The sequence below is a fragment of the Phaethon aethereus genome, assembly GCF_964289735.1.
Source record: "Phaethon aethereus genome assembly, chromosome: 5".
NCBI classification, from domain to species: domain Eukaryota; kingdom Metazoa; phylum Chordata; class Aves; order Phaethontiformes; family Phaethontidae; genus Phaethon; species Phaethon aethereus.
The window spans coordinates 25,870,591-25,882,809 of record NC_138579.1 but is presented as its reverse complement, the minus strand read 5'-3'; the positions used below and the strand labels follow the sequence as shown (position 1 = coordinate 25,882,809).

At 47.9% G+C, this 12,219-nt stretch overlaps 1 protein-coding gene across 1 annotated transcript; it reads right to left on the bottom strand.

Annotated features, from left to right (window-relative positions):
- Positions 1 to 1,304: 1,304 nt before the first annotated feature.
- Positions 1,305 to 8,617, bottom strand: TMED8 (transmembrane p24 trafficking protein family member 8; the record flags this gene model as incomplete). Its single annotated transcript, XM_082000033.1, has 6 exons — positions 1,305 to 1,713; positions 2,720 to 3,019; positions 3,289 to 3,430; positions 4,375 to 4,504; positions 7,175 to 7,253; positions 8,527 to 8,617. The coding sequence occupies 6 exons, from the start codon at positions 8,615 to 8,617 to the stop codon at positions 1,496 to 1,498; spliced, it is 960 nt and encodes a 319-aa protein (XP_081856159.1). The 3' UTR covers positions 1,305 to 1,495.
- Positions 8,618 to 12,219: the final 3,602 nt, after the last annotated feature.

The following is a 12,219-nucleotide window of genomic DNA, read 5'->3' as shown; positions in this document are numbered from 1 at the left end:
AATAGGAAATATGTGGCCCTCCTACGAGAGTGAAATCTTTGGCTTTAACTACCCCAAAATAATTTTGTCCATCATTCCCTCTCAAAAGAAGGAATGGACCAAGCAGGGGTGCTTTACCCAGAGGATTTAAAAATAAAACTGATAACTCTACTATAATTACCATGCAAACAGCCATTTTGTGTCTCTGCAAAGAGGTATCAAAATGTAAATACAACAATATTCTTAGAAGAGAATGATTTCAAGTTAAAAGTATTAAAATAAACAAGAGTTACAGATAAACATGATTTAAAATTTATCTCTGAAGAATTAGCTTAATCCTTGTTCAACTCTGCCAGTACTTGAGCAGAAAGTGATCATTAATGCCATCGCTAGCCACCAAAACATGCCAAGGAACTCCATCCTTTACCATGTGGTCAGGGTTAGCAATGGCCTTGCTGATTCTGGTTCACAGAAAGGACTGGTTAAATCCCACACCTTTCGCATTTCTGAGCGGAGATGTTCTTTCCTAACAAAGCCTTTGCAACAGCAACAGCAGCTGACAAGCTACACTTCTCTGGGGAGCCTTTTCCTTGCTACATATGGCATTATCCAGCTGGCAGCAGTACCAGTGAACCAACATGCTGCTACTAAGAAACATTTCTTGGGTAGTTATTGGTTGTACTACAACCTTTTTGATTTATTCAGCACAGCAGTAACTAATTTCTTCTGCTTCACATCTGGATTACGGAAAAAAAAAAACTTTTGGTGGTCACTGAAGTTTTTTACATATCCCTACAATCAACAGATATAAGATCCAATTCTTAATCTGTAGGAAAACCATCTAGGTGTGCACCAAGAAGCACACACCCTGTTCAAACACATGCCATGATTACTGTTTGGGGCCTGCCAGTTGCAGCATGGCCTAGCCACTGCGGCGCGTGCTGCCGCTGGCCAGCGGCACCCCCACCCACACGAGTGAAGGAAGCACTGGCTGCTGGTGACACACGTAGGGGTGGTAGGTGAAGGGGTTGTCAGTGGCTAGGTGACAAGCCAGCTGTGCTTTTGGTTTACTGCAGCTGACAGGTGCCCTCTAGTGATGCAGATGCAGCAGGAGAGTCGGAAGAGTTATTCACTAATAGTAACAGGTCAAGAATATTTTCACTTCATTTCGTACCAGCACAACGGATCGAAACCACGACCACCTGAATCTGGCCTCTGGGCATTTACTGGCTGTGACATGAAGGCCCAGACCAACGCCTGCACAGAGCAGACCTCCCGAAGTTCCACAGAAACAGCAGCTTCCTGTGGACAACCAAGCAGTCACAACTATCTTTCTCCACTGGGACCAGCTGGGAAGGAGGGTGTAGGGAGAAACCAGTTAGTGTCTGAAGAGGAGCGAGCAGAATTGTGCCTTGGTTCTGTCACACAGCAGTGCCCGTCAGGCGGTACGAGGGCTCGGTGGCAGCCTGCTACACTCACCATTACCTGCCTGCCGTCCCTGCCCCTTCCCGTTTCTTCAGCTAGTGTAATAGACATGAAAGAACAGAGTCTTATTGCGGAGGAGGGAGTATGAGTTATCAAATTTCAGCAGGTAGATGCCCTCGCCTGGGTACTCGTGGCTGCCTGCCTGCACCTCCCGATGGCTGTTCCTTCGATACACAGGCATGATCTCTCCGTAGCGGTTCCGCAGATAGCTTTTGGAGCCCCTTTCCACATCACCAACAGGGGCGAGTCCTGAATGGGAGAGAGAAGACAAGCAGGCCAGAGCCAGTTAAGCCACTAGGTGGTCCAGAAAAAGATCAACAAGACCAGAATGCAGCAGAGGCATCCAGATATATGGAAGGCTAACTGTGACAGCAATATCCATAGCATCTGCTCTGACCTTTCTGCAAATAATACCCACAAAGTCCAGCTTTCCTTACCATGACAAAGGACATGCTGAGAACCAGGTCTCTTGGCAATACTGATGGCACAGTATCCACTTGCCTGCCAGCCTGGTCTCCTCTCCTTGGACTTACCTTTTAGATACCTCACTGCTTTTACATACACAACAGTGGTCCAGTGATATAGACTTGAAGCAAAAGAAAGGCAGGAAAGCTCTTAGCTATAACCTCACTGTTTATGTCCTCAATTCACTTTTACAAGAGTATTCCTCATACAGGAACCTACCCCTCTTTGGAGAGCCTGCAAAATTAATTTCAGACACCAACCCCCAGCTACACTGGTCACACATACACTGAAGCTACAGAACAGGCAACATCGCTGTGTGTTTCACGAGTACAAAGACACAGGTAGCAGTCCTCACAAATGCAGTCAGCAGGAGCTACTGATGTACTGGGGGGGGCCGGAACAACCAAAAAAAACCCGGAAACAAAACCATTTTGCTCCTACTCATCACCAGAAATTTCACAGTCAGAAAAGGCTAAGAAAGGCTAAGAAAACAGTCAAGTTAATTTCAGACCCTAATCTTTTTATCAGCTGAAGTTGAACAAATGAATACCAACTTTGTTTTCCATTGTGTTCAGTTTTAAGAACGCTCTTGGAGAAGGACAGCCATTGACATACGCAGAAGCAGGAAGGGCTAAATGCTTTCTCATCACAGCCTCACCAAGAACTCAAAAGGCTGCAGAGATAAGTGGGCTGAGTAAACAAAGTAGATGGAAATTACAGCATGTGACAGACACTCTCAGCAGCACGGCAACAAGCACCACAAATTAACCCTTATAAGCTCTGCACTAACCTTCAATTTCCTCCTCCTCCTCTTCATCCTCCTCATCACTGGATTCGCTGACCTGAACAGTAATGGCAGTGCTAGTAACTGTGGCCCAGTCAAAATAGACTCCAAACCCAATGTCATAGTCATCTGTAGCAAACTCCCAGCAAATGCATTTCCCATCAGGATGGGTTGGGACACGGACTGTCACCACCTCGCCTCGCTTCACCACCATCCGGCCATTCTTCTCCTTCCCCATCTTGGCTTTGAATTCCTTCATCTTCTCGGTGGTCCACATGGTGGGTGGAGCCAGAGGGGGAGGCTGAGCTGAAACAAGGGACAAGATCGTGGGCTCACCCCACTTTTCCACTACTGACAAACTGTTATCTGAAAACAGTGAAGCTATTTCTGATAAGGCTTTTGCATTCTGGAACCTGCTCCCAGAAGCCTTGGACGTGACATTTTCCCACTCACTCACTAGGAGCCCAAATTTCCAGCAGTGATTAGCAGCGTTTCCAGGACAGACTCTGCTCTTCTCTATCCAGAGCAGGCACTTAAAAAATGTCCCCAGCAAGTGGCTTCCTTTCAGGACTCACCTTTCCTCTGCTCCCCAAGCAGGTCTGCAGTCTCCAGCTCAGCTGAAAGGATATCCACAGCACCAGTGTGATCTGACTGAATCATGGCTATATCCCCTGCTCCTTGAGGTACATGGTAGTTGGATACCCGAACAACAGCTTCCTGCACAAAGCACATACAAAACATTGTCACAAAGACCATCGTGGTGAGAAAGGCCCCAGCTGGATTTAAAACAACTCATTAGTAATTCAGGCATCTTTCTGAAGCCAAGTCAAACCCTGCAGAAGCTTCTATTGGTTAAAAAGAACTGGCTGCCTCCAAGACAACTCTCTGTATTATTTCTCCCACAGCACCAAAGACATGAACTTTCAAGTCAAATGCTGCATTATGCCTCACAAATTACACACCCCTTGGCCTCCCCAGGAGTCCCTGGGCAGGCACATTGTTGCATCTGCCTCAGAGTTAATTGTCAGCTCTCAACAAAGCAACAGCCTTACAGATTTAGCTGACTACTCTTGGAAAGAACTCCCAAGACATAATCTCTCAAGGGAGAGCCCTTCATCTCTGTGTGCATGTAGACTATAGCCACAATCAAACTGTCATTTGCTGTGCCCTAGTTAAAAGTCCATCTGGTTCACTAGGGCCAGCCCTCTCTCATATATGCAAACTCGCAGCTCCTGAGCTGGGTGCCACTTGCATAGGTTTTCCTAACTGTATCTGTAATATCTTTGGCTGCTCACCAAAAGAAACAAAAGACAACAGAGTCACTTTCAGTTCCCTCTTCCACAAATCTGCAAGAAAGGAATTCTCAGAAGCCCCAGACGAGAGGCAGAAGTTGATAATAACCTTGAAGCCTTAGTGAGCCAAAAACTGCCAGGAAGCAAGGACTAGCCGAAGACACAAGAGGCATTTTGCAAATCAGACCGATAACATTTACCTCTCACCAATGTAGTGGAAAAAATATAGCTGAATCCATGTTAATACTACTTTTGTCTTAACACAACCCTTAAAGCCTCAGCCCCATAGCCATAAGCACAGCAGCAGGGTGGCAGAACTATTGCTGCACCTCTGTCCTTTGCTTTCAGGTATAGGAAATGCCCACCTACCTCTTTGAAGGACTGGATTTGGTCAGGCAGCTTTTCTTCTAGTTCAGCCACTTCCTGGTCCTCCAAAGTGCCAGCTTCTTCCTTCAAATCCTCTGTCACACCTGCACTCACAGGTGACCCAATCTGCAACCTTTCAGAGGAAGAGAGCACTATAATTCAGCACTTGCACCGCAGGCACAGCCAGCAGAGGAATCACTCTGCTCTGGAACTCGAATTCAAACAGACTGAAGGGAACAAGCTTCTGTGGTCAGCACCTGCCAACTGCACAAAGAGCCCTTTGCACCCCAGTCCTGCCCTCATCTCCACATGACTGTCTTCCATGTGAGCCAGAGGAAGCAGCTTCAGTGAGATACTCTGTGTTTACCATCCTTTAGACGGCAGTAATTCGCTGCACTCCCCCCACAGCATGCTAGCTCACCAACACTGTGCTAAGTGCAAAAATCAGAGAAACTTTTCTGCTCAAGAAAGGACAACTTCTTTTATGCCAGCTACTACATGACATCTGCATATTCCATCAGAGGTCAACTGAATCAGTGAAATGATTCAAAACAGTTTTGACAGCCATCCTGAAAATGCTCTCTGTTTAAGTGGCCCATTATGTCTTTCCTATTAGCAATCCCAAGCAATGCTGGGAGCACCCGGGTGTGTCTCTGACATATTCAAATATGCTGCACAGACAAGCAAGCCGTTAGACATACAACAGCAGCACAATAATAGCCAAGAGGTCCAAGTACTGTGACAAGAGGAGATGGACATGTTAGAACAAAAAGAAAGGTAAGTAGGAGGAAAAGAATGGGCAAAAAAGGAAACTTACTTTGGCATACATTCTCTGTTGAGGGATTTCTTTTAAATTATATTAAAAATATGCTGTATATTCTCTAGAGCTGGAAAGAGTTATTATACCAAATGAACTCAGCTGGATGCCAGAAGAGTCTCATCTGTCAAACTCTCAGATACTATGTGTAACTTCCAGGAGAAGCAGCCTAGTCGTTAGTAAGAACAGAAATAGCTGCCCTTTTGAAAAGCAAAGCCTTCTCACAGCACTAAAACCAACGTCAATTGCCTTGGTCTGAGTGATTAGAAACATGAGAACAGAGCAGTAATGGAAAATACATGCATTTCCTCAAATGTTTCCTTTCAGAAATGAGAAATATTCTCATTAGCAAGGGAGCAGACTATCAGTATAGGGTGGAATAGTTTAAAAAAATAATTAAACCAACCCCATACACAGTTCAACTCAGACACTTTCCTTGCTGCACCCATAGGGAAGACTAGAACAGGGAAAATGTGGCTTTTATTTCCAAATCTTTACTCCTATGAGGGTACAGATTTTATCCAGAAATAAATCCGTTTCTTACTTAAATTCTCTCAACAGTGTGATTTCTTTTCCTATAAATGGCATGATAGACCTGAAGGTCTGTAAGCTAAAACTCAAATGAGCTAAATAGCAGGATACACAAAGCGGCAGCAGATGGACAGCATAAGAAAAGACAGGACACTTGGAGGGGACAGTTTTTTAAAAGGAAGAACTCCCACAATGATCTGTAACAGTTTCTCTGGCAGCCCAGGACAAACTTGGATTTCTATGCTGTCATTTTCTAACCCATTTGCTTTTTACCTTAGCGGTTCCATGATCACACCCAGAACAGCTATTTGATCACTTGCTACCATAGGTGCACACATCTGCTCAAAAGGCTCTCCATCAGCATCGAGGGCTAACAGCTTGGGAATTGTTTCCTCCAGACACCACTGAAGCCCAAGAATCTCACTGAAAGATTAGGAAAAGCTACACGAGCTTTATAAGCAGATTTACAAAGACAGAGCTCAGCTGATTCCTCCTCACACAACCCTTCTGGACCAGCCCCATCCTTTTCAAAGGAGATCTAACTTAGACAATTTTATCAGGTAACATCCACAAGTATCCAGCATCTACGTTGGCCCTTTTGCTCACAGTCTATATTAATCTCTTCAAAGAAAATTAGAGGACATAATAAAGAGATGGAAGAACACATATTTGGAGTCAGGAAGGCTGATACAGATGTCATTAGCATCAAGTCAAGCGAATTACTAAAACTGCTGTTTTAGTAATTAGGGTGATCGTTGAGTTTTTTGTTGGAATTTTTTTCGCTCCTCTTTTTGTGGTTACATACTGTCTGATATAATTAACAGACGCATTTCTGAAATTGTATCCTATGTAACAAATGTATGATGGCAAATGAAACTCCGCTGCATATGGTATTAGCACTTGTAACCAATGCAACGACTCAGCCAACATGCCCAACAGATAATAACAAGCCAAACATCTAATAACAGGGTCAATCGGCAGCATTAATGAAGGAGTGACACAGAAAACAAAGGGTGAAGAGAAAAGACAAAACATTGTCAAGAAAACAGTAAAAAGGGTTTTCTTGCTCAATTTCCACCAGAATTACAGACAGTGGGAATGCTTAATTATTAAAGTATCCTTCAGACAGGATAGAGAACATTTCCTGCTGAAAGTTTATTAGCTCTTACAATGGACCACAAAACCTTGCAGGGTTCCTTGCAAGCTGAATGATTCTGTGATTTGAATAGCTGAGCCATGAGCTACACTTCATTTCACAAGCTTTAAAACAACCTTAAGCCTGTAAAAACAACCTGTCCTATGCTAAGTCCAGTATATACTGTCCCAAAGCAGACAATTCAGTCTCCAGTCTCTTCTCTTCACCTACACGGAATCAGCTGCCATATGGAGGAGGTCACAGGTGTGAAACAGACTGTTATGTGCAATGGGCCACAATACACAAAAAGATTTTCCTACCTGCTCTGCGAAGTAGTGGACTCCAAAGAATCAACCAGCTGATCTGCAGGCTCTGTCATTTGGGCTGAGTCTTCATTTTCTAACAACAAACAGAATATACAGAGAGAAGGTGAAATAAATTTCGGTCTGTGGACAGCACTCAAATGTTGACAAGGTCAACATGGCTGTGGAACAAAGGGCTGTGCCAACCAGTTTTTCATGTTATGAGCTGTATCTAGCACCTTACAGAACACAGATTTTTTTTTTTTTTTTTCAATCGTATCAACCCTAGGAAAGGGAGAACAAAAACCCATGCATGTTTTTGGTGCAGAACCACTCTTAGAAGCAGGGTTCGTTTAGGAACCACCAATTTTAGCTTCAGAAGAATAGAACAAGGCCAAATTTCATCATGTAAAACTGGGCTGACAAAGCCCTGGAAAAAGCAATCATGCAGCAGTTCGCACAGGGCACTGACGAGATGGAAATTCCTAGGTCACTGCTAAAAGGATCATCTATAAAGATGGCTCATGGTCTCCCCTGAGTCTCCTGAACTCTGGGAAAACCCTGTCCCCCTACGTCTGCGGCATGCGCTCCACAGCCCCGCTGCCTGATCACATTAAGGCAGTGAATTAGGCACGGACAAGTCCCAGCTGTTGCAGCTCTCTGATGACACCTCACAGCCGCTGGCCGCTTCGCGGACTCCGTTCGGAGCCGGGCGGCACCTGCAGCCCACGGGCATACAGCACCAGGCCCCCCGCCCACGGCAGAGACCGCATGGCGGGGATAGCCCACCTCCCGACTAGATGGGGCCTCTCCCACCGGGGAGATCGCCCTTCTGTCTAATAAACATCCATCGATCCTCGCTCCTTCCACCGCAGGGAAGGAACGCGGGAACTGTTGCCGCAGTTTGAGGCGCTGGAGCGGCAGGCCAACCCAGCACCCCAGGACGCAGTGGGGGCGGGAGGGCACAGCCTGCTCGCTTCCCCCCGGCCGCCAACCCGCCCCTGCAGCAAGTAATTAGCCAAGGGCTAATGCCCGATGTGCCCTTCGCAAGGGGTACCGTATTTTCACCAAAGCAAAAAAACTGCCACCGTGGAAATAAGGCTTCTCCGGGAGATACGAGGAAACCAACCACGGAAAGGAAACTCACGGCATTCTCCCCGGCCGTAAGGCCAACGCTGAAACACGCCCCCCGGGCCCGCCGCCTCCCCGCCGGCAGCCCCTCAGGCACCTCCCGGCAGCCCGCCTCGCCACCGCGGGGGCTCCTCCTCAGGGACCTCGGCCGCCGCCAGGAGGGAAGCGCGCAGGCGAGGAGCCGCTCCCGCTACTGGCCGCGGCCAGCTCGGCTTCCCCCTCCCCTGCCGAGCCCGTACCTGAGGGGACGTGGGGCGCGGGGCTGCCCGACACCCCGGCGGCCAGGGGCTCGAAGCGGGAGCCGGCGGCGGCGGCCAGCACGTCCGACATGGGCAGGGCTGAGCAAGCGGCCGGCACGCGCAGAGCCGAAGGCGGCAGCCCGCCGCGGCGGAAAGAGCCGAGCGGGGCCGAAGCGCTGCGGCCGCTGTCGGCGGAAACACCCGAAGCGGGGAGAGGGAGGGGCGGGGCGGGACGACAAGGGCCGAGCGGGTGCGTGCGAGCTAGGCAGAAAGGAGAGGGTGGTGCCTCCGTGCTCATCCCTCCAGCCCCTCCCTCGACAACGAAGCCAATCAAAAACTAGTTCCGCAAAGCCACCAGGCGTGGGACGCAGGCAGCTTTGTACACTGATAGCATGAGGGAGGAGCGGCGGAAGGGAAAATGAGATGCACCCCCAGGAAGTGCCCGTTGCCCTGGGAACGAGGACCCGGAAGGACGCGGTACCGTGGCGGCCTAGGGACGGCGCCGATGGAGCCGAGCCCGGGGCCAGCGGGGCCGGGGGCGGCCGAGGAGTCCGAGCCCGAGCCCGAGCCCGAGCCCGAGGGCGCGGAGGGGCCGCGGTTCGCCTGCCCCTTCCTGGACTGGAGCGCCGCGGAGGTGGCTGAGTGGGTGGTGCAGCTCGGCTTCCCCCAGTACGAGGTGCGGGGCTGCCGCCCCGGGCGGGAAACTCCCGCCCTCACCGCCGACCTCACCAGTGACCCTGAACTCCCTCTGTGTGTGTGTGTATGAGTGTCGCGGGGGGGCTGTACGGGTCGAGGGCTGCCCGCTGCCAGCGGCCCACCCGCCTTTCCCTCCGCTTCCCTGCCCAGGAGTGCTTCAGGGCCAACGGCATCACCGGGCGCCGCCTCATCCTCGCGAATTGCTCCAGCCTGCCCGCCATGGGCGTCACTGACTTCGGCCACATGCAGGTGCGGCCGGCTGCGGGTCCCGGAGCTCCCTGCTCAGCCCTTCGGAGCCCTGCTCCGACCCTTTCTGCTTGCAAGCGAGCTAGGCTATAGCCTGTCCGCCCAGGCAGATTGCTTATTCAAAGGGTGAGCCTGGAACTGGACAAAAAAATATGTTCAGTCAGTTATATTTCTTTAGTCTTTTCAAGCATAAATCCTTAGCCGGGGGGAGATAGCAGGCTTCCTCTCTGGGACACCATAAGTGCATCAGAAGTGCTTATTAGCCTTTCTTTAAACCTGTGTTGCTCCTCTTGCCTTATGAAATTGCTTATCAATCTCCTATCTTAGATACCTCTCAGAATTTCTTTTCAGTAATTTTCCACATACTGATTTGTAGAACTTCTAAAAATCTAGTCAGACTTACCCTGCAGCAATTGAGCCACTGATCTCAAGCAGCAGAAGAGCAACATATTATTACTTCCTTGTTTTACACTTTGCTGAGCACAAACAGCATCTGTCTCTTCCTCATTGTATAAACATGTAATTGTCTGGTCATTTTCCTTTCAAACCTACATCTTTTCTTTAACAAACACCGATAGTTAAAATAGCTAGACTGAAGTTTGGGGCTACAGTCTGGCCTTCCAAAGCTTCCTGAAGGTTCAGAAAATAAGCAAGTTGACTTAAATTTCATTACCCTCCTTCCCCTCCCTAATGGAAACCACAGAGGGACTCAGGGATGCATTACAGAGCCAAATAGTTTGTTTCGCATCATGATTTAAAGTTGCTTTCCCCAGAGGACACAAAGTAGAAGTACAAATAACCAGGAAGAGAGAAAAATTTTTATGCTCCAATGACTAGAGTATGAATGCTGTTTGTTTTATTCCAGAGCACCAAAAAGCGATTTCACCACAGTTCTGTCTGGCTGCACAATCTTAACTGTTTGAAACAACATATACCACCAAAAACATTGGCTAGTGCCATGGCTTTGCCTGTTGGTTGGAGGAGAAGGCTTCAAATTACAATGCTTAGTTTTTCAGACAGCAGCCCTTCAAGAGTATTTCTAGTACATGCAGATACAGCCTTTATAGCCATTTGCACTTACCAAAGATGGCAAGAATTTTACAGGCTTTGTAAACCTCACCGTCACATTGGGATATAAGGATTATGTATGGTGGTAGTTTAACTGCTGAGAAACACTAAGCCACAGGCTAGAGATATCAACTGTAGCCCGTTCTTCCTCCTGTAGAAACAGAAATTCATCAGGGATAGGATAAGCGATAGCCAGCATAATGCAGAAAGCTTGGAAATGAGACTGCTTCTGGAATGTTTTCCAAATGTTTCAAGTGAATTGGGAACATCTCACAGACTTCAGTGGAACTTAGATGCTCTTGAAGATCATGCCCTATGCTGCTAGTTATTTGTGTTTTAGGGAACTTTACTCTGATACAATCCAAGCATGCAGAGCTCTGAGCAGAATGTGTCCCTTTGGGTCTTTCAGGAAGTGTGTGCTAGGGCGGGTGCAAAGTTAAGGCCATAATCTTGGGCACATCAGCTTCCCAACACGAAATATCTATGAAAGGCTGTGAACAGTCGAAACCAAGATAGTTACTATAGAAATAAACGCAATAGCATCAGCTCAGTGAGATAGAAACTTTTTGCAATTTAGGGGAAATGTCAGTTTGGTAGAGCTACACAGTGAATTATGTGAGCTATGCAGCATGGACAAGTGAAATAGCTGCTGGTTTTAATTCCACTGTACTGGAATTTTAAACATCAAAACCACTGATGATACTACTCTGGTGTTCTTCTGATATCACACAAAGTAGGGTACAGCTCTTCAGAGTCAAACCAAAGTTGGGGGAAGGTTTCAAGCAAATGCTGTGAAAGATCAGTAAAGATTTGTGAATTGTATTTTGAAGCTTCAGTCAAATTAGAAGCTTACATTCTCAGAAGTGACTTCAAAAAAAAGGGCAAGGCTCTGTTCACTGGCAGTTCCAGGTCCAGCTGGCTCAGCCAGGCAGTCACTCATCATTTTCTTAATGAGCAATATGGCTTAGTTTTACACCTCTTCTGTGCACGGACTCTGTTGTTGACAACATAACTTAGCAAACAACAATGGTTTTGGATTAGGCAGAATAGACTCCAGCTCATTGACCCATAGCTTGTTTGTTCTGGAAGTGCAAAGAGGAAAGCAGAGCTATTTGTGCCCAGGTGTGATGCCATCCCCCTGGGGTGGATTGACCCTGGCTGGACACCAGGTGCCCACCAAAGCCGCTCTGTCACTCCCTTCCTCAGCTGGACAGGGGAGAGAGAATGTAATGGAAGGCTTGTGGGTCGAGATAAGGACAGGGAGAGATCAGTCACCAATTACCGTCATGGGCAAAACAGACTCAACTTGGGGAATAATTAATTTAATTTATTACCAATCAAATCAGAGTAGGATAATGAGAAATAAAACCAAATCTTAAACACACCTTCCCCTCACCAATCCCTTCTTCCCGGGTTTAAGTTTACTCCTGATTTTCTCTGCCTCCTCCCCCACCAGCAGCACAGGAGGACAGGGAGTGGGGGTTGTGGTCAGTTCATCACATGTTGTCTCTGCTGCTCCTTCCTCCTCAGGGGGAGGACTCCTCACACTCTTCCCCTGCTCCAGCCTGAGGTCCCTCCCACGGGAGACAGTCCTCCACCAACTTCTCCAACATGAGTCCTTCCCACAGGCTGCAGTTCTTCAAGAACTGCTCCAATGTGGGCTTCCCATGGGGTCACAGCATC